General features: G+C 41.8%; 2 protein-coding genes across 2 annotated transcripts; both read right to left on the bottom strand.

Annotated features, from left to right (window-relative positions):
* Positions 1 to 103: 103 nt before the first annotated feature.
* LOC132996727 (oocyte zinc finger protein XlCOF22-like) lies at positions 104 to 11,705 on the bottom strand. Its single transcript, XM_061067071.1, has 4 exons — positions 11,406 to 11,705; positions 9,257 to 9,637; positions 7,666 to 7,863; positions 104 to 2,150 (listed from the first exon to the last, which is right to left on the bottom strand). Exons 1-4 carry the CDS (start codon positions 11,656 to 11,658, stop codon positions 1,198 to 1,200), a joined length of 1,785 nt encoding a protein of 594 aa, XP_060923054.1. The 5' UTR covers positions 11,659 to 11,705; the 3' UTR covers positions 104 to 1,197.
* Positions 11,706 to 14,558: 2,853 nt separating this feature from the next.
* On the bottom strand, positions 14,559 to 26,258 carry LOC132996742 (zinc finger protein 350-like). Its single transcript, XM_061067095.1, has 3 exons — positions 26,151 to 26,258; positions 24,008 to 24,382; positions 14,559 to 16,378 (listed from the first exon to the last, which is right to left on the bottom strand). Exons 1-3 carry the CDS (start codon positions 26,179 to 26,181, stop codon positions 15,915 to 15,917), a joined length of 870 nt encoding a protein of 289 aa, XP_060923078.1. The 5' UTR covers positions 26,182 to 26,258; the 3' UTR covers positions 14,559 to 15,914.
* Between the last annotated feature and the right edge of the window lie 938 nt (positions 26,259 to 27,196).

Below are 27,196 nucleotides of genomic sequence, written 5' to 3'. Positions count from 1 at the left end.
TTAAAACAAACATATTTAATCATATGAACTAGTTAGGAGCACACATTCATACTGTGCAAGGAACACACTTTAACCTTAAAATGACATGAAGGACATTATGAAAAATAGAAAAAGTTATGTAGAAATCAGTAGAAACAAGATATATAAACAAGAACCTTTCGATATTATTCAATTAGTTATATTTTCTAAGGACCTAAAAACTGTAGTCTATTTAAAACAGTGAACTATGAATATGTATCGCATGAATATCTGCTGATAAATCCAAAAAAATAATTTGCCACAAAGGTTGCTAATGAATAATTTCTCTCCTTTATGAATCATCGCGTCTCGTACAATAGGACTGGATCTTAAATCTTTTACCAGTCAGAGCAACTTAAGGGTTTCTCTCCTGAATGACTCCTAGGGTTGCAAAGGGGTGGAACATTTTTCGGTAAATTTCCGGAAACTTTCCACGGGAAGTTAAGCACGGGAATTTGGGGAATTTTGGAATTTTTTTTTTTGCCGCAAATTAAATGCTGACTCAATTTTAAAGATGTATGGAATGAAGCACACGCTGCATGTTGAATTTCAACCGTGCACCGTGCATTTCTCCATCACATACACAGATAATTCCCAGCATCCTGCACACTACAGCAGGGCTATTGAGGCCACACTACTGCATTAGCCCAAGGGCTAGTCAGGTAAGTTTTGATGATATTACTGGGGAAATATATTAGCGTGCTGATTGAGGATAGTTCATCTGTTCATCTACCCTAATTCTATTAATTTATCCATCAATTGTAAAATATTTTTAAAGACGATTCCAATTTTTTACCTAACTATTTATATCTCTGGCATTGCATTAGTGTTTTGTACAAGCTTTTTTGTCATCTTATTCTACAGAACAATGCCACGTGCACTATCTCATATTTGAAGACATTTCACCCCCAGCCAATGTAGAAGGAAAGGTTGTGTACATTTGCAAATACTGTGCAAAGACCTATGTTAAGAATGCCACAAAGATGCAGAAGCATATAGTCAAGTGTCCAAAGTATCCTCAGGGCTCAAATCAGCTTATGACAAAAAAAAATGTTTATATTTATGTCTGTTTATGACAAGGTAAATACAGTTAGTATAAATTACCAACAAAATTTCCAGTTTATTCCCATTAACTCCCATGGAAAGTTTCCAATTTTGAATATATAGAATTTTGCAACCCTAATGACTCCTCATGTGTTTTTTTAGACCGCCGCTTGCGGTAAATCTTTTACCACACTCAGAGCAACTAAATGGCTTCTCTCCTGTATGACTCCTCATATGTTTAATTAGAGTGCCGCTTTGGGTAAATCCTTTACCACACTCAGAGCAACTAAATGGCTTCTCTCCGGTATGAATCCTCATATGTTTAATTAGACCGCCCTTTGCGGTAAATCTGTTACCACACTCAGAGCAACTAAATGGCTTCTCTCCTGTATGAAGCTTCATGTGTATATTTAGACCGGCCCTTTCGGAAAATCTGTGACCACACTCAGAGCAACTAAATGGCTTCTCTCCTGTATGACGCCTCATATGTTGATTTAGATTGCCTCTTTCGATAAATCTGTTACCGCAGTGAGAGCAACTAAATGGCCTCTCTCCTGTATGAAGCATCATATGTCTATTTAGAGGGCCCTTTTGGCTAAATCTTTTACCACACTCAGAGCAACTAAATGGCTTCTCTCCTGTATGAAGCCTCATATGTGTTTTCAGTTGGCCACGTGCTGTAAATCTTTTACCACACTCAGAGCAACTAAATGGCTTCTCTCCTGTATGAGTCCTCATGTGCATAGTAAGATGGCTCTTTTGGTTAAATCTTTTCCCACACTCAGAGCAACTAAAAGGTTTCTCTTTCTCTAGATTGCCCCTTAGGTTCCCTCTTCTCTCACTCGGATGAAGCTTTGACGATTTCTGTTCCTCTTCATCTTCTTCACTCTTCACAGCGACAGGAGTGAATGTGAACTTGATATCAGCCTCCTCCAGTCCTTGAAGCTGCTGTCCATCCTGATTGGTCCACGGTTCCTCCTGTTCCTCTTTAATGTGAGGGGGCTCTGGGTCCTCCTGGTCCACAAGGGAGCTCCACTGCTGCTGCTCAGGGGAAACCTCTTCTTTAATCACCATCAGTTGCTGGACGTCTGCAGGACACATTGAAACACAAATACACCGATTATCATTTCAAAGTTTTGAAAAACTTGTGTTGTGTCGTTTAATATCGACTGTCATGAAGAAGCAGCATAAAACAAAGGGTTTCTGGTAAAAAAGTTTTTCATTTTGAGGGCAAATAAACCAATAAGGTCACTAACAGAGGAGAACAGGGCGAGGGGACGTCAGTTAGTTTGTTAAGCTGCTTTCAGACAAGACCTGTGGGTAAAACTCAGAGGAATGTACGGTGGCCCTGAGAGCTCAACGAACAGCAACTTAAGAAAACAAATGCAAGTGGACAAAACAAAATCATAGTAAGAAAATATATCCATCAATTTCACAACACATTACAAAAATGCGCAGCAAATACAAAAACGCGCAGCAAAGAGAGAAACGACATCGGAAGTGTTTCCATAGGGGGGAGAGGGCAGATGGAGTAGACGTGTATACGAGAGCTCCTGTGAATACTGAACTTTTCAAACTACCCAGCCCTCAAACTTAATTGTTAGGAAGAATGTCTTCTTTAATCTCCCGTCCTGTCTTGACCGGAAAAAACAAGTCTTCTCTCTGAAATGCCTCTGAAAAGCGGAAAATCGAGCAAAACAGAAGAAGCTAACTCTAGCTTAACGCTGGAAGCCATCACTGCGCTGCTCGAGCAGCGCCGTGACTCTCTAGTCACCGAGTTCAAGACAACATTCAGCCAGCTTGACTCGAAGCTCGACCAAACGCGGCTCGCAGTAGAGGAACTCGGCCAGCGTGTCTCGTCCTATGAACTCGCACCAGAGGACACCAGTCAAAGAGTCTTGAAAACATCTGCTCGACTCTGACAGACGACAATGCTAAGCTTAAGGCTAAAGTCTCCGACCTGGAGAGCTGAAGCAGACATCAAAACGTGCGCATCTTGGGCCTGCCTGAGTCTACCGAAAGCGGACGGCCCTCCGACTTTTTTTGGAAGCTGCTGTGTGAGGTATTTGGTAGCGAGTTACTGCCAACTCCACCAGAAATCGACAGGGCCTATCGCTCTATGGCACCGTAACCGGTCCCCGGACAGCGACCGTGGCCTGTCCTCCTCCGCCTACACCGCTACCAGACGAAGGATCTCCTCATCAGAGAGGCTCGGCGACGGAAGCTCGATTATTGCGGCCAGCCAATTCGGATCGTAGAGGACTACAGCCCTGAAGTTGTCACCCAGCGAGCGGAGTACAGACACGCGATAACTGAACTTCATAAACTGGGTCTGAAGCCTGCCCTGCTCTTCCCCGCCCGGCTCCGGCTGATGCTGCCTAGCGAAGCCAGAAAGTGGATCAGCTCTGCGGACACGGGGCGCGAGTACGTCAGGTCTCTCCCCAGATCCTCAAACTCCGTGATGAGACTGTTTGACGACTAACCCAGCAGAGGAAAGGTGGCTCCAATTTGGGTCCTGCCTTTCTGCATGGTTAATTACAAGCTGGACGGCGCGGCTTGCTTATACTGGTGAATATGTTCAGTCTACTGGTTCATACGTGAGTACTTTAACGCTGTTCCTTTTGACAGCTTCCACAGACTATTACTAATATACAAGCAAACCTCACGGTGATTTGTCATTTTGCATAAATAATGTATCTAAAACTAAATTTACTTACTCTCTCTGTTTTCATATGAGGGCCGGTCCTGCTATGAATGTTATTAATATAGAGTCTAGCTCTGCATTACGACCCTTGGCAATGCACTTTTCCACCTGTGAGCGTTTGTTTACGTTGGGAGACAATTTTAACTCTGTTACCTGGAACTAGATGCTTTATTTTATCTGTAATCATATCTTAGAGCTCAAATTCCTTTATTCTTTCTATTTTGTTTGTAAAGACCCCCTAGATTAGGTCTACACATATTTCACAAGAGGTGTTGTTGAATGATGTTTGTTCTGAAGAGCTTGCTGCTTTTTTCTTATTTTATCTTTTTGGCAGCTGTCTTGGTTGGGAGGGTGGGTTAGGGTTAGATGTCACTGCCTGTAATTTTGTAATCTTTTCGAATCCAGCACAATGCACTAGTCACACCTTATCTCTTAATATGTTGCTTAGACCACTGCGCTCATGGTTTAACTTTATTTATCAAGCGCTATGAACAGACATCTAGGTCTACTGAGTTGGAATGTTAAGGGTCTGAACCATCCTGTAAAAAGAAAAAAGGTCTTCTCACATTTGAAACAACGTAAAGCAGAAATAGCTTTCCTACAAGAAACCCATATTCGCTGTTCAGACAACGTCCGTCTGTTGTCACGATGGTCGGGACAGGGATTTCACTCCTCTTTCCAAGCAAAAGCCCGGGGAGTTTCAATTCTCATCAGTCAAGATATTCCCTTTGTGTAACATGATGAGATCTCTGATAGGTTCGGTCGGTATGTGATTGTCTCAGGTAAACTATGTAACACACTTGTAGTATTTGTAAACATTTATGCTCCTAATGTGAATGACGTAGGTTTTTTTGAACGACTGTTTTCATTGCTCCCAGATCTTAATACATATTCTCTTATCCTAGGAGGTGACTTTAACTGTTGGTTAGACCCGTTTTGGACCGATCTTCTACTAAACCCAGCACAGCAAGTAGGTCAGCCCGTTCTATTCAGGTTTTTCTCTTTAACTATGGTGCTTGTGATATATGGCGTTCTTTGCATCCATACGACAGAGAATACTCTTTTTTTTCACACGTCCATCACACGTACTCAAGGATCGATTATTTCTTTATCAATAACAAACTTATTCCACTGGTTCATTTGTGCGCTTACCAAAGTATTGTCATCTCGGATTATGCATCCATTGTCCTGACCATGTCTCTCCCTGGCCTCCCTCAGAGGAACAGACAGTGGATTCAATTCGACTTTGCTGTCGGATGAAAACTTCGTCAAATTCATGCAGGAGGAAAGAGCCTTTTTTCTTACTACAAATATGTCTCCAGACATTTCTTGTTTAATTGTGTGGGATGCTCTTAAGGCTTACCTCCGGGGGCAGATTATAGCCTACTCCGCACAAGTGAAGCGAAAATCTCACCAAGAACAATCAGACCTTGCCCACCAAATCAGAGAGATTGACAAACAATACGCCCAGACTAAGTGTCCAGATTTGTATAAAAAACAGTTGGAATTTAAGAGCAGATTCGATCTGCTCACGCCTACTCAATTGAACAATCACTTTAAAAGAGTAAAACCATGTTCTACATATATGGAGACATATCTGACAAATTTTTAGCCAATCAACTCAAAGGTCAAAAAGCAAAAAAAATATTTCTAAGATCCGGTTACCAAATGGCCTTATAACTACAGATCGCCTACAGATTAACGAAACATTCAGGGACTTTTACACCCAGCTTTATGCCTCAGTTTGTCAGAGTGATTCTAATGCAATTAACTGACTTTCTAAGTGGTCTTAACATCCCTAGTCTTTCATCAGACATAACGAAAAGATTGGAAGAACCTTTATCCCAGACAGAAATAGCTTCAGCCATTTCTTCAATGCAGTCAGGCAAGTGCCCAGGCCCCGATGGCTTCCCGGCAGAATTTTTTAAGAAATCCTCTGCTGCTTTCCCCACTGTTATGCTCAGTCCTGTCTGAATCTAGCAGGCAATGCTCACTTCCTCCATCATTTACTGAGGCCTGTATTACCCTTATTGCAAAGAAGGGTAAAGATCCGACTGAATGTGCCTCCTACAGGCCTATTTCCCTCCTTAACACGGATGCTAAAATTGTATCTTTTACGTGCCGTGTTTTCTTTCTCTCTCTCCCCCTCTCTCTCTCGTCTCCACCAGGTGTGTGTGTGTTCGAGAGGCACCTTCACTGGCGCAGCTGAGGCCACTCTGCCATTAGGGTGTGGCCATAAGAACCCTGAGATGAGCCTTTTTTCAACTTCTTGATTCAGTTATTTCTTCATAGTTATGGCAAGGTAAACGACCACGTTTGAACAAGAACCACCTGCAGAAAACCAAGGCTACTGGTGGTCTTGCTCTCCCAAATTTTCGTTTCTATTACTGGGCTGTGAACTTGCACTGTCTTGCGTTTTGGTCTTTTTACTACAGCCGACCTGACTGCCCTGACTGGGTAGAGATGGAGCTACAGTCGGATGATAACACGTCAATTCTTGCACTTCTCGGATCCCCACTCCCACCTCCCTCACTCAGATTCATTAAAAAACCGGTGGTTAAACATTCTTTAAAAATTTGGGCACAATTTAGGAAATATTTTGGATTTCACAGCTTCTCTCTTCTGAGCCCCATCGCATCAAACCATCTTTTTAAACCTTCCTGCCAGGATTCTGCTTTTCGTGAATGGCACAGGAAGGGTATCATGCGCTTTAAAGACCTGTTCATAGGCAACAGCCTAACATTTTTTGAGCAGCTAAGTGAAAAATTCAGTCTCCCTAAGTCAAATTTTTTCAGATATCTTCAAGCAAAGGCATTTTGTTGTTTCTCATTTACCTGGCTATTTAATATCAACAGACTTGACCCCTGTTGATAGAGTCCTCTCTGTTAATCCACTTAAAAAAAAGTTAATTTCAGTTCTGTATAACATGGTGTTGGATCTTGGGCGTACCTCCACAGATAGGCTTAGAACAGCATGGGAGGAAGACTTGGGTCTCTCTCTATCACAGGACACTTGGACTTCCATACTTAAACTGGTTGGCTCGACCTCCCTCTGTGCACGTCACAGTTTAATTCAGCTCAAAGTGGTGCACAGGGCTCATATCTCAAAGGCAAAACTATCATCTATGAACCCTGATATTAGCCCACATTGTATCAAATGTGGTTTTGCTGAAGCTTCACTCATCCACATGTACTGGTCCTGTTCGAGCCTTACCAACTACTTGAGAGAATTTTCCATACACTCTCTTGGGTGTTTGGCATCAGATTGGAACCAAGCCCGTTGATTGCTCTTTTTGGGCTCATGGAGGCGGAGGTCGAGTTGTCCATAGAAAAACGACGTACTGTATTCTTCTCATATTATTGTAGTGCATTGGCAGTGACTAGGAAGGGATTATTTTTCGTTTGAAGATTTTATTTGGTATATTTTCTTTCTTTTCTGTATAACGTTGCCTTTGTTTTTTTTCTATTTTTCTTTTTCTGTTGTTTCCTTGTGTTTTTTTTGTTTTGTTTGTTCCTGAAGTTATATTGCCTAATCCATGTCTGTCTGACCACATTGGTGTTGATTATTGTACTCATGTTTACCTCCTGTCTCTGTAACGTCCATTCAGCATTGCACTTATATATTGAAAATCCTTCAATAAACAGATTTTGATTTGGGAAGTGTTTCCAGAGGACAGCTAAAAGTGATGGACACTGCTGCCATAGCAGACACAAAAACGTTCAATGCAGCATACAAATTCGGTTCTACACAGGGGTCGGCTCTTCAGCCCCTCTGCAGTGGCTGCATAGTACAGTGTTGCTAACTAAACGGATTCTCTCCTGCATGACGCCTCATATGTGAATTTAGATTGCTCTTTTGGTTAAATCTTTTACCACAATCAGAGCAACTCAATGAGTTACCTTTCTTTAGATTGCCCCTTAGGTTCCCTCTGTTCTCCTTCGTCTCCCTCGGATGAAGGTTTGACGATTTAAGTTTCTCTTCACATTCTTCACTCTTCACAGCGACAGGAGTCAATGTGAACTTGATATCAGCCTCCTCCTGCTCAGGGGGAACCTCTTCTTTATTCACCATCAGCTGCTGGACGTCTGCAGGACACACTGAAACACATATACACACGTTTATCATTTCAAAGTTTTGAAAAACTTGTGTTGTGTCGTTTAATATCGACTGTCATGATTTTTGAACGATCACATTCAGGAAGGATGGATGTTGAGGTTGTTAACAGTTGGTTTTACGACGCAGCTCGTAAAGGAAGCAGCATAAAACAGAGGGGTTCTGGTAAAAAGGTTTTTCATTTTGAGGCCAAATAAACCAATTAGGTCACTAAGAGAGGAGAACAGGGCGAGGGGACGTCAGTTAGTTTGTTAAGCTGCTTTCAGACAAGACCTGTGGGTAAAACTCAGAGGAATGTACGGTGGCCCTGAGAGCTCAACGAACAGCAACTTAAGAAAACAAATGCAAGTGGACAAAACACAAGCAAAGTAAGAAAATATCTCCATCAATTTCACAACACATTACAAAAATGCGCAGCAAATACAAAAAGGTGCAGCAAAGAGAGAAACGACATCGGAAGTGTTTCCGGAGGACAGCTTAAAGTGATGGACACTGCTGCAACAGGAGACACAGTGTTGTGCATAATATTCGCGAACGCTGAACAAAATGAATCAATTTCATATTATTAAAATGAACGTAAAGATGAACGTGAGTGAACGTCATGTTCATTTTTTAAATCATCATCGTATCAGGCCATCAAGAAATACCAGGAGCGGACTGAATAAACAGTTCTAAAAAGCAAGCCACTGTGTGTGAGGCAATGTATTGTCCATAGTGTGCAGGGGTTGGAAACCTTTACTATCAAAGACATTTTGCCCCCTCTTCTGAGCGAATGGGCGTGGTCGGAGCCAAAGGCCGGTGCGCTCTCGGCACACACACACACTGGCCCGCTCCTGGTATTTCATGATGGCCTGATACGATGATGATTTAAAAAAATAACATGACATTCACTCCATTCATCGTTATGTTCACGTTAGCGCCGACCCCTGTGTAGAACCGAATTTGTATGATGTATTGAATGTTTTTGTGTCTCCTGTGGCAGCAGTGTCCATAACTTTTAGCTGTCCTCTGGAAACGCTTCCGGTGTTGTTTCTCTCTTTGCTGCGCATTTCTGTAATGTGTTGTGTTGTGTTGTGAAATTGATGAAGATGTTTTCTTACTTTGCTTGTGTTTGGTCCACTTACATGTGTTTTCTTAAGTTGCTGTGCGTGTAGCTCTCAGGGCCACCGTAGAAATGTGTCCAAACTTTCTGTTTCAGACATGAGCAACAGAGCAGCAGGTTTTCTGCACAGACTCGTTCACAGCAGCATCAAATCCTCCTCATTATTCATGTGAGAGGTGGCGCAGCAGACAGGGACAGGAAGTGACGTATTAACTCTGCTGCTCGAGCTGATGCTAGCTAACGTTAGCATGTGAGCGGTTCCTCTAGGGACTGACCTGCTTTGTGCAGCAGGACTACGGGCTGCACCAGGATTACGGGCTGCCTCACGGCATCGAGCAGCCTCCTCTGGCGGCAGATCTCCCGCTCGGACTGCTCCACTCGGTCCTCGTACTCTGCCAAGGTTTCCTCAAACACCGCGAGGATCTCCTCCCCAGCCGCCATTAGCCGCTCGGTTAGCATCGCTCTCAGCTCCGGGACTTGAGCCTGTCCTCCTCCTTTCTCCACCTGCAGCAGGGAGTCTTCAGCGGCAGCGCTGATCCGCTCATGTACCGACACCCGCAGCAGCTGCACGGCGGCCATGTTCCTCTTCTCTGAGCACATCGAGGCTCGGCTCGAACGGAGAGAGACAGCAGCAGGAACCAGAGACTTCTGCTGGCCTGAAGGACGAAGAGGAAACGAAAAGTACTAATACTGCACAGTAGAAATACTCTGTTACAAGTTCTACAGTATAAGCAATTAAATAAACTTTACCAATGGTGGAAGAAGAATTCGTATCATTCACTGAGGTAAAAGTAACAAGACAGTAAATTAATATTCCATTACAAGTAAAAGTACTAAGACAGTTAAGTAGAAATACTCAATAATTAAATTGAACAAACAGTATTCATGTTACATCGAAAGATCGAAAGGTAGATAGATAGATGGATAGACAGAGAGAGCATATGCCTGCTTATATTTTGAGTGTATTTCTTTTAAAAGCATATGAATGAGATGTTGAGGTTGTTTACAGTTGGTGATACGACGCAGTTCGTAAAGGAAGCAGCATAAAACAAAGGGGTTCTGGTAAAAAGGTTTTTCATTTTGAGGCCAAATAAACCAATTAGGTCACTAACCGAGGAGAACAGGGCGAGGGGACGTTAGTTGGTTAAGCTGCTTTCAGACAAGACCTGTGGGTAAAACTCAGAGGAATGTACGGTGGCCTCGAGAGCTCAATGAACAGCAACTTAAGAAAACACATGCAAGTGGACAAAACACAAGCAAAGTAAGAAAATATCTCCATCACTTTCACAACACAACACATGACAGAACTCAAGGCCAATACAAAAATGCGCAGCAAATAGAGAAACGACACCGGAAGTGTTTCCAGAGGACAGCTAAAAGTTATGGACACTGCTGCCACAGGAGACAGTGTTGTGCATATTTTTCGCGAACGCTGAACAAAACGAATCAGTTTCATATTATTAAAATGAACGTAAAGATGAACGTGAGTGAACTTCACGTTCATTTTTAAAATCATCATCGTATCAGGCCATCATGAAATACCAGGAGCGGGCGAGTGTGTGTGTATAGCGAGCGCACCGGCCCCGGGTCCCCTACCCCGCCCGCTCGCTCAGAAGAGGGGGCAAAATGTCACTTTTGAGATGAAGGTTTTCTACCCCTGCACACTATGGACAATAAATTGCCTCACAAACAGGGGCTTGCTTGTTAGCACTGTTTATTCAGTTTAACAAGAGAAAACAGCATGTCTCTAGCTCAGACTGTCTTCCGTGATCAGATCTCACTGTGGGTCTCTGCGAGCGAGTGGGCGGAGAGACCCACAGACAAATAACAGGAGCTACACACACACAGACACACTTGCCCGCTCCTGGTATATCATGATGGCCTGATACGATGATGATTTAAAAAATGAAAGTGATGTTCACTCACTGTGCAGCCACTGCAGAGGGGCTGAGGAGCCGACCCCTGTGTAGAACCGAATTTGTATGATGTATTGAACGTTTTTGTGTCTCCTCTGGCAGCAGTGTCCATAACTTTTAGCTGTCCACTGGAACGCTTCCGGTGTCGTTTCTCTATTTGCTGCGCATTTTTGTATTGCCTTGATTTCTGTAATGTGTTGTGTTGTGAAATTGATGAAGATGTTTTCTTACTTTGCTTGTGTTTGGTCCACTTGCATGTGTTTTCTTAAGTTGCTGTGCGTTGAGCTCTCAGGACCACCGTAGAAATGTGTCCAAACTTTCTGTTTCAGACATGAGCAACAGAGCAGCATGTTTTCTGCACAGACTCGTTCACAACAGCATCAATCAAACCTCATTATTCATGTGAGAGGTGGCGCAGCAGACAGGGACAGGAAGTGACGTATTAACTCCGCTGCTCGAGCTGATGCTAGCTAACGTTAGCCTGTTATCGGTTCCTCTAGGGACTGACCTGCTCTGAGCAGCCGGACTATGGGCTGCATCACGGCATCGAGCAGCCTCCTCTGGCGGCAGATCTCCCGCTTGGACTGCTCCACTCGGTCCTCGTACTCTGCCAAGGTTTCCTCAAGCCCCGCGAGGATCTCCTCCCAGGCCGCCATTAGCATCGCTCTCAGCTCCGGGACTTGAGCCTGTCCTCCTCCTTTCTCCACCTGCAGCAGGCAGTCATCAGCGGCAGCGCTGATCCGCTCACGTACCGACACCATAGACTGTATATATAAGACCGGCACCCGCAGCAGCTGTACGGCGGCCATATTCCTCCTCTCTGCGCACATCTCGTCTCTGAGGGGACAAAGATCATAGATATATATATAAGGCTAGATGTCTCGTCCGTGTTGCCGGCCAATGGAGTCGGACGTCCGCACATGGCGGCCATCTTGCTACAGGCGTCTCGCCCACCCATTACATTATGTTGTAATGATACGTACTTTTTAAATAACCATAACTCGGTTTAGCAAATAACATAATTATTCATAAGTATGCAGTGTCATAACTATAAAAAGTACGTACCACTACAACACAATGTTATGGGTGGGCGAGCCGCATGTAGCAAGATGGCCGCCATGTGCGGACATTCGACTCCGGTGGCCGAGATATCTAGCCTTATATATATATCTATGACAAAGACAGCCAGCGGGAGGAAACAGAGACTCCGAGCTCCGAGCCAGCAGCCAACGAAAAGTACTAATACTGCACAGCAGAAATACTGTTACAAGTTCTACAGTATAAGCAACTAAATAAACTTAATCAATGGTGGAAGTAGAATTCGTATCATTCACTGGGGTAAAAGTAACAAGACAGTAAATGAATATTCCATTACAAGTAAAAGTACTAAGACAGTGAAGTAGAAATACTCAATAATTAAATTGAACAAATAGTATTCATGTTACATCGAAAGATAGATATTAGGATAGACAGAGAGAGCTTATGCCTGCTTATATTTTGAGTGTATTCCTTTTAAAAGCATATGAATTATTTAAAACTCTGCGTTGACGACATGAAAATATGAATGTAATAAATTTCCATGACTTCTTCCGAGAAATTTTTTCAAGCACTTTTCCAGGCCTGGAAATAAATATTTTACAATTCCATGACTTTTCCAGGTTTTTCATGACCGTAGGAACCCTGTGTTTGTCATTAACCGTCATTAATGTCATCGAGGGCTCCTCCATCATCGCTGCTTCACTGTCCGTGTGTGTGAGTGTAATGCTGCGTTCCAGACGACTCATTTGTCAGATATTCTGACCTGAAATTGCCCAGCTCCGACTTCACGTCAAACGTAAACAAACATGTCTGACTGTGAGAAGCTGATTAATTGGTCTCGTGATGAGACAATTCAACTGTAGCCAGTGCAGCCTCCGTTCGTACAGAAGCAAAGAGGAGGAGGGCGACAACGCCATTATCTTTTTATTAGACTTTTATTCTTGGAAACACATTCAATACATAAAAGAGAACACACACTGTCATTGAATCTCACGAACCAAGAAACAATTGTTTTAAAACAAACATATTTAATCATATGAACAAGTTAAGAACACACATTCATACTGTGCAAAAAATACACTTTAACCTTAAAAGGACATGAAGGACATTATAAAAAATAGATAAATAATGTAGAAATCGGTAGAAACAAGATGTATAAACAAAAATCTTTCGTGTTATTCAATGAGTTATATATTTTCTAGGGACATAAAAACTGTTCATAGTCTACTTAAAAACAGTGAACTATGAATATGTATAATATGAATATCTGCTGATAAATCCTAAAAATCTTTTGTTAAAAGGTTGCTAATTAATAATTTCTCTCCTTTGTGAATCCTCACGTCTCGTACAATAGGACTGAATCTTAAATTTCTTACCAGTCAGAGCAACTCAATTGGAAAAAACGATGTTACCGCAAATTAAACGCTGACAAATAGAAACGTCATTGAAAACTCTATTTAAAGATGTATGGAATGCAGCACACGCTGCATGTTGAATTTCAACCCTGCACTGTGCATTTCTCCATCACATGCACAGATAATTCCCAGCATCCTGCACACTACAGCAGGGCTATTGAGGCCACACTACTGCATTAGCCCACGGACTAGTCAGGTAAGTTTTGATGATATTACTGGGGAAATATATTAGCGTGCTGACTGAGGATAGTTCATCTGTTCATCTAGCCTATTTCTATTAATTTATCCATCAATTGTAAAATATTTTAGTTTAATTTAAGTACCAAGACAGTAAAGTAATATTCCATTACAACTAAAACTACAAAGACAGTAAAGTAGAAATAAACTGACCGTAAAACCAAAAATAAACAACAATTTCTGGGACTGAAAAGCAGTACTGAAGGGCACAACCATTTAAAATGACTCCAGAATACGTACATTTTCACCACTTTCTAATTTTCTGCAAATTTTGGTAAGAATTTGAGCATGTGAAAGCCCTCAAAAAGGCAATTCATTTGCCTGAAAAAATCCATTTCAATAGGGCCTCCTACGCTCTCCTACTGTTCGGTGCTCGGGCCTTAATTGATGATATTAATACTAATGATAATGCTTAAATTATAATTATATTAATGCTGCTACTACTACTACTACTTATAACATTATCTTTTCTTTCCCTGAAGCTGCTGTTTACACAAATATTGGATTCAAAATCTTTGCAATGACCCTTCCGGGGCTCCGTAGAACTTAAATAACTTGACTGACCTAAATTAGATTAGCTGAATATGAATTATCTGCCAAAAAATGGCAACAATCTTCATTTTTACTTGACCTTTTTAAGATGATAAATGATTTACTGTATTATTATTGTACCACAGAGAGGAATATGTTATCATTCAACCTTGGATGTTTTGCATTACTAAATCATCGACTTATTATTATAAAGTTCAGTTCAGAAAGTAAAATAACACTCAAAAAGAATACGTCATCGATAACTTTGAATTTTAATCCATTAAAAAGTTTTTAAAAGTTAACGAAATTAAATGACCAAACTCATCAATCAACAAACTATTAGAAATATAATTTTCATACTCGTGCTTATATTGATAAGAAACTGTTGTTGGTGATGAGGATGATAAAGTTCAGAAAGTCACAGAAGTCAAACCCAGTGATTGCAGAACTTAAACACGAAAAGATTTATTTAAGATCTCACAGATACAAAAAGCTTTTATTTTACTTTATTTTCAAAGAATAGCCCTTCTTTCATTTTTTTTTAACATTTCCTTACTTGCTTGAGGTATACAACGATTTATCCACGTCAGAAAGACCTGAGTGGGGCACAAAGAGAAGGACGTAGCATGGATGTGTTTTCTGCAGGTGTTAGTCGTGTGAAGAGAGGAAGGGACGCCACAGATGTGTAAACACTGAGAATTCAAAACGCCATTCAACCTTGATGTTTCAAAAAAATTTACATTTGGAGCTTTAAAATACACTTTTATTCTTGGAAACACATTCAATACATAAAGGAGAACACACACTGTCATTGAATCTCACGAACCAAGAAACCATTGATTTAAAAAACAAACATATTTAATCATATAAATTAGTTAAGAACACAAATTCATACTGTGCAAGGAACACACTTTAACCTATAAATGACATGAAGGACATTATGAAAGATAGATAAGTTATGTAGAGATCAGTAGAAACAAGATATATAAACACAAATCTTTCGTGTCATTAAATTAGTTGTATTTTCGAGGGACTAACAAACTGGTAATAGTCTATTAAAAACAGTGAACTATGAATATGTATAATATGAATATATGTGGATAAATTCTAAAAAATCTTTTGTTACAAAAGGTTGCAACTGAAAAATTTCTCTCCTTTATGAATCCTCACGTCTCGTACAATAGGACTGAATCTTAAATCTTTTACCAGTCAGAGCAATTAAACGATTTCTCTCCTGTATGACTCCTAGGGTTGCAAAGGGGTGGAAAATTTCCGGAAACGTTCCGGAAACCTTCCATGGCTCGGGAAATTGGGGAATTTTCAAAAAAAAGATGTTACCACAAATTAAACGCTGACCAATAGAAACGTCATTGTAAACTCTATTTAAAGAGGTATGGAATGCGGCACATGCTGCATGTTTAATGTCAACCGTGCACCGTGCATTTCTCCATCACATGCACAGATAATTCCCAGCATCCTGCACACAACAGCAGGGCTATTGAGGCCACACTACTGCACACTTTGAATATCCCCGGAATTTTGCAAGCCTAATGACTCCTCATGTGTGTTTTTAGACTGCCCCTTGCGTTAAATCTTTTACCACACTCAGAGCAACTAAACGGTTTCTCTCCTGTATGACTCATCATGTGTTTTTTTAGACCGCCCTTTCCGGTAAATCCTTTACCACACTCAGAGCAACTAAATGGCTTCTCTCCTGTATGACTCCTCATATGTGATTTCAGACTGCCCTTTTGGTAAAATCTTTTACCACATTCAGAGCAACTAAATGGCTTCTCTCATGAATGACGCCTCATATGAAAATTTAGATTGCTCCTTTGGTTAAACCTTTTACCACATTCAGAGCAACTAAATGGCTTCTCTCCTGTATGACTCCTCATATGTGATTTCAGATTGCCCTTTTGGTTAAATCTTTTACCACACTCAGAGCAACTAAAAGGTTTCTCTTTCTCTAGATTGCCCCTTAGGTTCCCTCTTCTCTCACTCGGATGAAGCTTTGACGATTTCTGTTCCTCTTCATCTTCTTCACTCTTCACAGCGACAGGAGTCAATGTGAACTTGATATCAGCCTCCTCCAGTCCTTGAAGCTGCTGTCCATCCTGATTGGTCCACGGTTCCTCCTGTACCTCTTTAATGTGGAGGGGCTCTGGGTCCTCCTGGTCCACAAGGGGGCTCCACTGCTGCTGCTGAGGGGGAACCTCTTCTTTATTCACCATCAGTTGCTGGATGTCTGCAGGACACCCTGAAACACAAATACACACGTTTATCATTTCAGAGTTTCCTTAAGTGTTGTGTCGCTTGTAATCGACTGTCGTGATTTTTTAACGATCACATTCAGGAAGTAGAGATGTTGAGGTTGTTTACAGTTGCAGGGTTCCCCCAAGAAAACTTGCTAAGCCAGGTGGTAGGGTCGCTAGAGAAGCCGACCGACTGGCTATCTCACTTTCTCTGTCACTCATACACTGGAAAGAATAAACATACATAAACATTGAAAATACACCCAGGGGTAGGCAACCTTTACATTTTTGTCCAGAGCCACAAAACACATTTTTGCCTTATAAGTGGAGGAGCCTATACAAATTTCTTAAAAGTATGCTGTTGTGTTTTCTGTTGGAGAATTTGAGAACCTAAAAATGTATTCAGGCTCACAGAATTGAAAAGTGAAGATTGAATTGTTGAAAAAGTAAGTTATTAATTTCCGTATTACTATAATTTATATATTTGTATATATGTATATTTTGCCAAAACAACAGGGAGCCACTGGAGAGAGGAGATTGGAGCGCAAGCGGCAGGCCACTGACCACTTATATACATTACCTGCTTCCCCTAAGGCTATAAAGGTCAAACTTGAAGAAGCCTCAGCGAGAGTGAGGAAACTGCAGCGGGAGAAGACTAATGCCTTTAGGAGAGAAAATAGGGCCAAGAACAACATGCAGGCTCTTCTGGAGAAACTGAAGGAGAAAAATCTCATCAACTAAGAGCTGAAAGACGAGCTTGAATGCTACTCAGGTAAAATAATAAAACAAATATTTTGTGTATTGTATGTTCTTTGTTGGCTTCCTAGTTACTATTAAAAGGAGACCTACTGAATCACTGTTGCTAATTCAATTTCAGATCTTCCGGTTCATCTCCTGTCGAGGCAGGGCGTAGAGTACACCAAGGCCCAGAGAGATTTTGCCCTTACGCTCCATCTGCATGGTCCAAAGGCATATCACTACCTGAGAGATACTCTGCATATTCACCTGCCACATCCCAGTTCATTACAAAAGGTATTCTTCGTGATGTCTAATTTTACACTGAATTACATTAAGCACTACAGACAATATAGGGATGCTTGGGTTAGTGGTTAAATGGCTACGTGGTTAAATCTACTTTTTAATTTTGCAAGGTGGCTGAGCTCTCTTGATGCCAGACCTGGTCTCAATAAAATGATGTTGGACATGCTGGAAAGACGGCGTCAGGAAGATGAGGTCAAATACGGATGTGTCACTCTGATGCTGGATGCCATTTCCATCAAAAAACACGTTCAACATGATCCTCAGACACAAACAATGTTTGGTTATGTGGACATGGGGGATCGATTGAATGAGACTGACATAGCTTCCGAGGCTCTTGTGATTATGGTGGTTGGGCTTCAAGGTTATTGGAAAGCTCCAATTGCATATTATTTCACACCACAATCACAGAAAGTGTTAGTAGATCATGCATTAGAAGAGCTGCATCATCGTCAGATAAGGGTGGTGTGCATGACAATGGATGGTCATGCATCAAATTTCAGTATGTGCTCCCAACTTGGGTGCGATCTAAAAGCAGACCCCTGTAAGCCCTTGAAGACCCATTTCCCAGATCCAGTAACCCATGACAATGTTTTTGTTATGATGGACGCTTGCCACATGCTGAAGTTGACAGGCAATATGTTGCAGGTACATGCTCATTATTGCCTATCTTCTCTGGTTGACTGTTCTGCTTTTTATACATTTTGATTGTATTTACATAATTGTGCAGACTATGGTGCTTTACAGTTGACGTGTGCATTATTCTGCAGGCATACAGCCCAATTAGAAGCATAACTGGCAGTATCAATTGGATGTACATAGTTCAGCTGAACAATGTCCAAAAGAAAAGACTACATGCTGCCAACGGAGTCACAGATAAGCATGTGAACTTTGCTAATCAGAAGATGAAGGTATGTTTGCATGATGATTTATGTATAGAGGGCCGCAATAGAAATGGGCTCTAGGGCTTTATTGTGTTTTTATTAGGGCTGGGCAAGTTAACTCGTTTTAATCGAGTTAACTCATCACTTATTTAAATCAGACAATTATTTTATCTCGCATTAACTCAGGTTTGATTATTTATTGTTTTATTGTGAAAGTCAGGCTTTTATTTTCTGAAAGTCTGTTGCTGACTGCTGCGGAACCGGAAAAAAGAAAATAATTGGCGGATACACAACCATGGATAAGGGTACAGAGCTTTTACATGGCCATTTTCATTTTAAAGTTCTTCAAGACGGCGGAGTCAACAGAACCAAAGTAATTTGTAACCACTGCCAAGGTGAATTTTCTTATCACCGGAGTATTTCCAGTCTAAAATATCACCAAAATGCAAAACACACAGTTGATATCAGCAAATCACTCAACGATACAGCGAGCGGAGCGAGGCTTCGGCAGACTAGGTTAGACGCAGGGAGGAGTATACATTTTTCATAACGAAGAGAATAACATTAATGCACTGGCAGTGGCATTGAGCTTTAATTTTGTATTTGCTTTGATAACATTGTTAAGTTGAGATTTACACTGAATATTTTATTAGGGTTAGGGTTAACCCTAACCCTATCTGCTACTGTATTAAATGCTGATGTTAAAAGTGTTTGCACAACAAATGTTATGGCACTTTCGTTCATATGGCAGAACATTGAAAATAAAATTGCGCTATAGACTACTTTTTAATTCATTATTGGATTTTGCGTATACAAATGCGATTAATCGTGATTAATCAGGGAAATCATGCGATTAATCGCGATTAAAACTTTTAATCGTTGCCCAGCCCTAGTTTTTATACTTTTTGATGATTTACGCATCTTGTAGCGCTATAATGTGCTCTTCATTTCTCCTTATAAACTCAATCAAGGTCTCCCTGGCTGCTCAGACTTTGAGTAACTCTGTGGCAGTGGCGCTACGCACCTTGCAGGACGTGGGCTATGCAGAGTTCAAAGGTTGTGAGGCTACTTCAGAATTTATTAAGGTAATGCAGCTAGGGATTTGCATCGTTGACAAAAAACATTTCCCAACATTGTACTGTTCTTACCAACATTTGAGTGATAATTGCTTTAACCCCTTTAACCCTTTAACACCCACCCTCCCTTAGTAGTTGATCTGTTGGTCAGCTACCCCCAAAACAAGGTTGTTAAATGTGAATGCCACCAGGATTAACCCGTCTCATAACAGTAGGTATTGCATGGTCTGCATGTTAAGTTGTGAATTGATTCAAGAAGGCTTAGTGTCCTAAAAGTAATTTTAAGGATCCTGAATCTCACACTGATTATACTTTAAGGTCAGGGATGCAAACTAGTTCCCCTGGGAAGTGCTGCTCTGGGAGCATTCACTATTCTCACCCTATACTGTTAGTTTGCATCCCTGCTTTCTTGTGTCCTGTTTTGGCAGAATCATCATAGTAATACAATATTTGCTTTTGAAGGTTCCTCTCTGTCCGGGGCTACATCATAAATATTGACACGTTGCTGTCGATGGTTCCTGTGCTGCTTGAAGGACAGCGATATGTCTTGACCTACAGATTCAGCCAGGACCACTTGGAACTTCTCTTTAACTCCATCACAGCATCCGGTAGGGTTCATAATTTATATTTAACAGCCGCAACACTAAATGACACAAAGCTTCAGCAAATGCTTGTACTGTTTTCAGTTGGTCGGTCCATATGTTGTTGTTTTTTTCATTTTTGGTAAAATGTGTTTTCTGAAGACATATACATTACCTCGAAGTGTCACAAACTTTTTTGAGTATTTAGAAAAATGTCTGTGTGTTTGACTATCTGTTTGCAGAATTTATCTCCACTGATACAGTCTGAATTGTTTGAAAATGTCATTCAACTTAATTTATGTGGAAAGATCATTCAGGGGTGGCTAGTTCTAATTTGTCTTTTTTTTAAGCATAAAACATTTTAAAGCATATATTGAATATCTGTGTAATATACTTGTATATCTTGTGTTTTTTTTAAGATGGCTGGAATAACAACCCCAGTGCCAGCCAATTCAAATACATATTTAGGAAGCTGATGAACCCGGTGTGGAGTTGTCAAACCATGCAGAGGCAATGTAACAGTGCAGGATGATACAGAGTCCCTACCAGCGGTCATTGACACCTCTGTAAGCCTGTCGGCTGTAGATATGTCCTTTGCAGCAGGAGGAGAAGAAGATCTTCCATCCCCGTTTGCTGACATTCCAGCCCTAATACATGACCACAGCTACCTTCCTGTCAGCTTCGATGGTCTTGTGGACAATGCTCTCGTGTACATTTCAGGTAAAGGCTGACTGAATGTCGATTTTGCCTATAACCGATAGAGCCAATCGTCAAAGCTGTGGGAAAACAATGTGACGACAGTCCAAAAAGAGACATGTCCCCTTAATTTCCCCATGCTTATTATAAGTTATGATATTATTATACTAACTCAAATTTCAGGATTTGTTGTGCGACGGGCACTGAAGAAGCTGTCCTGTGATGTCTGCCGTGCCAGCCTGGTGACAGACGCTGCATCTGCCATCAAGGACCAGAGCTACCACCTGCTGTCACTAAGAAACAATGGAGGCCTGGTGATTCCATCAGAGGGCACAGTGAGGGTCATCAGGGCAGCAGAGTGGGTCATTCGCCAGGCATCATCGAGTTTCGCACGATCACAGCCAATCAAACTGCTGGAGGTCATGTACATTGTGCGGAAGAGGATCAGGTCAGAGGATGTGTTTGTGCTTGGGGAGCACATCAGCGACAAGCAGTATGGTATAGACAGCCACCACCATACGCTGCTAACATTAGTTGTGTCCCTGTTCTTTAAGCTAAGTCCACATCACAAAAATTACTACACTGGGCTTACGGAGCAATAACATGAGACACAAGCTCAATAAAATACTCCTTTTCAAAGGGCATTAGCCCAATGTTACGACCCTGGTGGGTCTCTCTGTTCGCCCGCCTATTTTTGCTGCGTCTCTCTCTGATCTTTGGCAACTGCACTGTGGTCACCCCACAGATGACTGATGTTTGCACAGTCAGCCAAACCACATGGAGATGGTGGTTAGTTATTGTGTGTGTGTGTGTGTGTGTGTGTGTGTGTGTGTGTGTGTGTGTGTATTAGGGGTGCAACGATTAGTCGACGTCGTCGACAAAAATCGATGACCAAAATAGTCGCCGACGAATTTACTCGTCGATGATTCGTTGGTGACGTCAGAGCGCGTGTTTCTCGTGCCGCGCAGCGGAACTAAACGGCGTTTTACCGGAGGTGCTGATGGAAGTACCTGAGGAGTGAGCCATCTCGCTCCCTTCCTATCTCTGAAAGTCGCGCATGTGCAATAGCGACGAAACATGGACCAATGTCGGCGTCCGCTGCCGCGCGCAGTCGCGCACCAGGAAGTAAAAAGTTCGGGAGAACTTCACTCTTAACATGGCCCGAGAAAAACTACCTGCAGAATCTGTACAGCGGACCTGCTCTCCAGGGCAGCAGGACACGCGCATTTGAGGATGAGGCACATTTGACTTCGTAATGGAGACTATGCAGACTCGCTTCTGTCAGATGTTATATATACACGTATATATCTGCGCGCAGGATTCTAGAATCCATTACAAAAATATGGTTTAAACTTTTTTTTAACGAGTTTAAAAGCGAAATGTTATCCTATTGCCTGACAAACGTCTTGTTTTAATCAAAATGATTAAGTCTGAAGAAGACTAGTTTCGTTTGTTGATGTTTTTATTAATTTCCCTGTCCTTTTTTGTTAACACGAAAAATGGATACTTGATTTTTAATTTATTTTTAGTACCAGCACTTGGCCTGTTCTTGGTTCACAGTAAAAAGGGATACTTAAATTTAAATTAATTTTTTTTATTAGCACTTTGCCTGTCCTTGGTTTTAAATGGACAAAAACTTGATTTTTCTTTGCTTTTGTGTCAACAGTACCCTTATATGCAGCAAAGTTTATTAAAAGACATTTTTTATAATGAAGTATCTATCTTTATTGTCTTTATTTTCAGTCATCACATGCCTTGAACAACCTCAAGCTAAATTTAAAAGCTGCTTGCTAAATAATAGCTATTGAGAATTTGTGTCATTCATAATCCGATTAGTCGATTAAACGTTTCAATAATCGGTGACTAATCGACTATCAGAATAGTCGTTAGTTGCAGCCCTAGTGTGTATATGTATATAAAGTAATGTAATGTTATTCACTGTTATGGGGTTTTGCCTGAAACAACTTGCAGATTGGAGGCTGAGGGATGTGGATCTTTGGAGGCAGCAGCAGATACTATGGTGTCTCAGCACACTGCAATTCAAGAAAACACATGCAAATAGAAAAGAAACCAAAGCTGTTGGCTAACTGGTGTACCGGTCAGGTAGTACTCATGATTCTAAATCAGGCCAAGCTAATATGTATGATGTACTTATCCATTAATTAACATCTGGCCAGGTACCACAGATGAAACTTATCCTCTTGACTAACTCTGACATATTTACAGTGTTATTAATGTGCATAGTCCATGATTAATACCTAAATAAAATATAAAGTGACAGTTTAACCCACCTCACAAAATAATTCCAGTTATGGTGGTATAAATAAAACTAAGAACAGCAGCATATTCTCATACTATAGTACCTCAAAGCAGCTATTTAAACGATTTATTGATTATCAGTTTAGTTCTGTCGATGTTTGCATTGACATCCATGTGTCTTTGTGGAAAACAACGTTTGCTCTGTGGCGTTCCACCACCACAGATAGAAGGGAGATATGTCTCTGTGATTTGAGATAACTGGGCTTTTAACATACAGCAGGAAACCTTTTGGAGTTTAGTCTGAAGTTACATTAGTAATAATAACAACCTCTGATATGATGATAATATTAACAGTCTCGTCTTCTGGCCTGTGTTTCTGATCAGACATCCACCGACATGTCTGTTAGACTGAAGCGCTTTACTCTCCCTCAGTAACAAAAAAGATCCATGTAACCTGTGTGTGTCAGTGTGTGAGAGAGAGAGTGTGTGTGTGTTGTGTGATTGAATTGTACCACTTTGCTATCAGCAGAAATCAATGCTCTTGTGCTACATGATGGCTCTATAGTGAAAGCTGTAGCAATGAGTGTGTGTATCTCTGTACGCATGTGTGTGTCTCTCTGTGAGGTAGTGTGTGTGTCACTTGTTTAAACTAAACATGTAATAACTCAAATTATTTTATTATATTAGTAATATTCCTATAATAAAAGTATACATATATCTCATGTTGCCATCCTGTATGTTCAGTTTTAGTAGCCTTTATATTGATTTGACATAAATACCTTGTGCATGTGTGTATTTATTGCACCTATCTGTTTTGTTTAATGTTATTTTCATATGAAAACCCATGGTTATAATTATAATTATTCATAAGTATACCTCTATGTAAAGGGTGGGGACAGTGTCGTAACCTCATCTCTCACGTTTATAACAAACCAATCCGTTAAAAATTGAGTAAATTATGGTTATTTACCACTACCAACACAATGTTATGGGTGAGCGCGCTGCTCCGCAGCAAGATGGCCGCCATGTGGTGACGTTCGTCTCCGTTGGCCGGCAACGCGGCCGAGACATGTAGTGTTTATATCTATGTAGGGACTGACCTGCTCTGTGCAGCCGGACTACGGGCTGCATCGCGGCATCGAGCAGCCTCCTCTGGCGGCTGATCTCCAGCTGGGACTGCTCCACTCGGTCCTCGCGTCTGTCCTCGTACTCTGCCACTGTTTGCTCAAAGACCGCGAGGATCTCCTCCCCAGTCGCCATTAGCCGCTCGGTTAGCATCGCTCTCAGCTCCGGGACTTGAGCCCGTCCTCCTCCTTTCTCCACCTGAAGCAGGAAGTCCTCAGCGGCAGCGCTGATCCGCTCATGTACCGACACCCGCAGCAGCTGCACGGCGGCCATGTTCCTCTTCTCTGAGCACATCGAGGCTCGGCTCGAACGGAGAGAGACAGCAGCAGGAACCAGAGACTTCTGCTGGCCTGAAGGACGAAGAGGAAACGAAAAGTACTAATACTGCACAGTAGAAATACTCTGTTACAAGTTCTACAGTATAAGCAATTAAATAAACTTTACCAATGGTGGAAGAAGAATTCGTATCATTCACTGAGGTAAAAGTAACAAGACAGTAAATTAATATTCCATTACAAGTAAAAGTACTAAGACAGTTAAGTAGAAATACTCAATAATTAAATTGAACAAACAGTATTCATGTTACATCGAAAGATCGAAAGGTAGATAGATAGATGGATAGACAGAGAGAGCATATGCCTGCTTATATTTTGAGTGTATTTCTTTTAAAAGCATATGAATGAGATGTTGAGGTTGTTTACAGTTGGTGATACGACGCAGTTCGTAAAGGAAGCAGCATAAAACAAAGGGGTTCTGGTAAAAAGGTTTTTCATTTTGAGGCCAAATAAACCAATTAGGTCACTAACCGAGGAGAACAGGGCGAGGGGACGTTAGTTGGTTAAGCTGCTTTCAGACAAGACCTGTGGGTAAAACTCAGAGGAATGTACGGTGGCCTCGAGAGCTCAATGAACAGCAACTTAAGAAAACACATGCAAGTGGACAAAACACAAGCAAAGTAAGAAAATATCTCCATCACTTTCACAACACAACACATGACAGAACTCAAGGCCAATACAAAAATGCGCAGCAAATAGAGAAACGACACCGGAAGTGTTTCCAGAGGACAGCTAAAAGTTATGGACACTGCTGCCACAGGAGACAGTGTTGTGCATATTTTTCGCGAACGCTGAACAAAACGAATCAGTTTCATATTATTAAAATGAACGTAAAGATGAACGTGAGTGAACTTCACGTTCATTTTTAAAATCATCATCGTATCAGGCCATCATGAAATACCAGGAGCGGGCGAGTGTGTGTGTATAGCGAGCGCACCGGCCCCGGGTCCCCTACCCCGCCCGCTCGCTCAGAAGAGGGGGCAAAATGTCACTTTTGAGATGAAGGTTTTCTACCCCTGCACACTATGGACAATAAATTGCCTCACAAACAGGGGCTTGCTTGTTAGCACTGTTTATTCAGTTTAACAAGAGAAAACAGCATGTCTCTAGCTCAGACTGTCTTCCGTGATCAGATCTCACTGTGGGTCTCTGCGAGCGAGTGGGCGGAGAGACCCACAGACAAATAACAGGAGCTACACACACACAGACACACTTGCCCGCTCCTGGTATATCATGATGGCCTGATACGATGATGATTTAAAAAATGAAAGTGATGTTCACTCACTGTGCAGCCACTGCAGAGGGGCTGAGGAGCCGACCCCTGTGTAGAACCGAATTTGTATGATGTATTGAACGTTTTTGTGTCTCCTCTGGCAGCAGTGTCCATAACTTTTAGCTGTCCACTGGAACGCTTCCGGTGTCGTTTCTCTATTTGCTGCGCATTTTTGTATTGCCTTGATTTCTGTAATGTGTTGTGTTGTGAAATTGATGAAGATGTTTTCTTACTTTGCTTGTGTTTGGTCCACTTGCATGTGTTTTCTTAAGTTGCTGTGCGTTGAGCTCTCAGGACCACCGTAGAAATGTGTCCAAACTTTCTGTTTCAGACATGAGCAACAGAGCAGCATGTTTTCTGCACAGACTCGTTCACAACAGCATCAATCAAACCTCATTATTCATGTGAGAGGTGGCGCAGCAGACAGGGACAGGAAGTGACGTATTAACTCCGCTGCTCGAGCTGATGCTAGCTAACGTTAGCCTGTTATCGGTTCCTCTAGGGACTGACCTGCTCTGAGCAGCCGGACTATGGGCTGCATCACGGCATCGAGCAGCCTCCTCTGGCGGCAGATCTCCCGCTTGGACTGCTCCACTCGGTCCTCGTACTCTGCCAAGGTTTCCTCAAGCCCCACGAGGATCTCCTCCCAGGCCGCCATTAGCATCGCTCTCAGCTCCGGGACTTGAGCCTGTCCTCCTCCTTTCTCCACCTGCAGCAGGCAGTCATCAGCGGCAGCGCTGATCCGCTCACGTACCGACACCATAGACTGTATATATAAGACCGGCACCCGCAGCAGCTGCACGGCGGCCATATTCCTCCTCTCTGCGCACATCTCGTCTCTGAGGGGACAAAGATCATAGATATATATATAAGGCTAGATGTCTCGTCCGTGTTGCCGGCCAATGGAGTCGGACGTCCGCACATGGCGGCCATCTTGCTACAGGCGTCTCGCCCACCCATTACATTATGTTGTAATGATACGTACTTTTTAAATAACCATAACTCGGTTTAGCAAATAACATAATTATTCATAAGTATGCAGTGTCATAACTATAAAAAGTACGTACCACTACAACACAATGTTATGGGTGGGCGAGCCGCATGTAGCAAGATGGCCGCCATGTGCGGACATTCGACTCCGGTGGCCGAGATATCTAGCCTTATATATATATATCTATGACAAAGACAGCCAGCGGGAGGAAACAGAGACTCCGAGCTCCGAGCCAGCAGCCAACGAAAAGTACTAATACTGCACAGCAGAAATACTGTTACAAGTTCTACAGTATAAGCAACTAAATAAACTTAATCAATGGTGGAAGTAGAATTCGTATCATTCACTGGGGTAAAAGTAACAAGACAGTAAATGAATATTCCATTACAAGTAAAAGTACTAAGACAGTGAAGTAGAAATACTCAATAATTAAATTGAACAAATAGTATTCATGTTACATCGAAAGATAGATATTAGGATAGACAGAGAGAGCTTATGCCTGCTTATATTTTGAGTGTATTCCTTTTAAAAGCATATGAATTATTTAAAACTCTGCGTTGACGAC

Source organism: Limanda limanda, chromosome 23, assembly GCF_963576545.1.
Source record: "Limanda limanda chromosome 23, fLimLim1.1, whole genome shotgun sequence".
Lineage (NCBI taxonomy): Eukaryota > Metazoa > Chordata > Actinopteri > Pleuronectiformes > Pleuronectidae > Limanda > Limanda limanda.
The sequence above is the reverse complement of the archived record's forward strand: the minus strand, read 5'-3'. Positions and strand labels throughout refer to the sequence as shown.

Bases quoted from the DNA above. Each gene is read 5' to 3' on its own strand.
- LOC132996742 (XM_061067095.1), bottom strand. From the start codon at position 26,181: ATGCAGCCCATAGTCCGGCTGCTCAGAGCAG. The intron at 24,383-26,150 runs GTCAGTCCCTAG...TTCGTCCTTCAG, and splicing joins AGTCCGGCTGCTCAGAGCAG to GCCAGCAGAAGTCTCTGGTT. The intron at 16,379-24,007 runs GTCAGTCCCTAC...TTTGTGTTTCAG, and splicing joins AGTCCGGCTGCACAGAGCAG to GGTGTCCTGCAGACATCCAG.
- LOC132996727 (XM_061067071.1), bottom strand. From the start codon at position 11,658: ATGGTGTCGGTACGTGAGCGGATCAGCGCTGCCGCTGATGACTGCCTG. The intron at 9,638-11,405 runs GTCAGTCCCTAG...TTCGTCCTTCAG, and splicing joins AGTCCGGCTGCTCAGAGCAG to GCCAGCAGAAGTCTCTGGTT. The intron at 7,864-9,256 runs GTCAGTCCCTAG...TATGTGTTTCAG, and splicing joins AGTCCTGCTGCACAAAGCAG to TGTGTCCTGCAGACGTCCAG.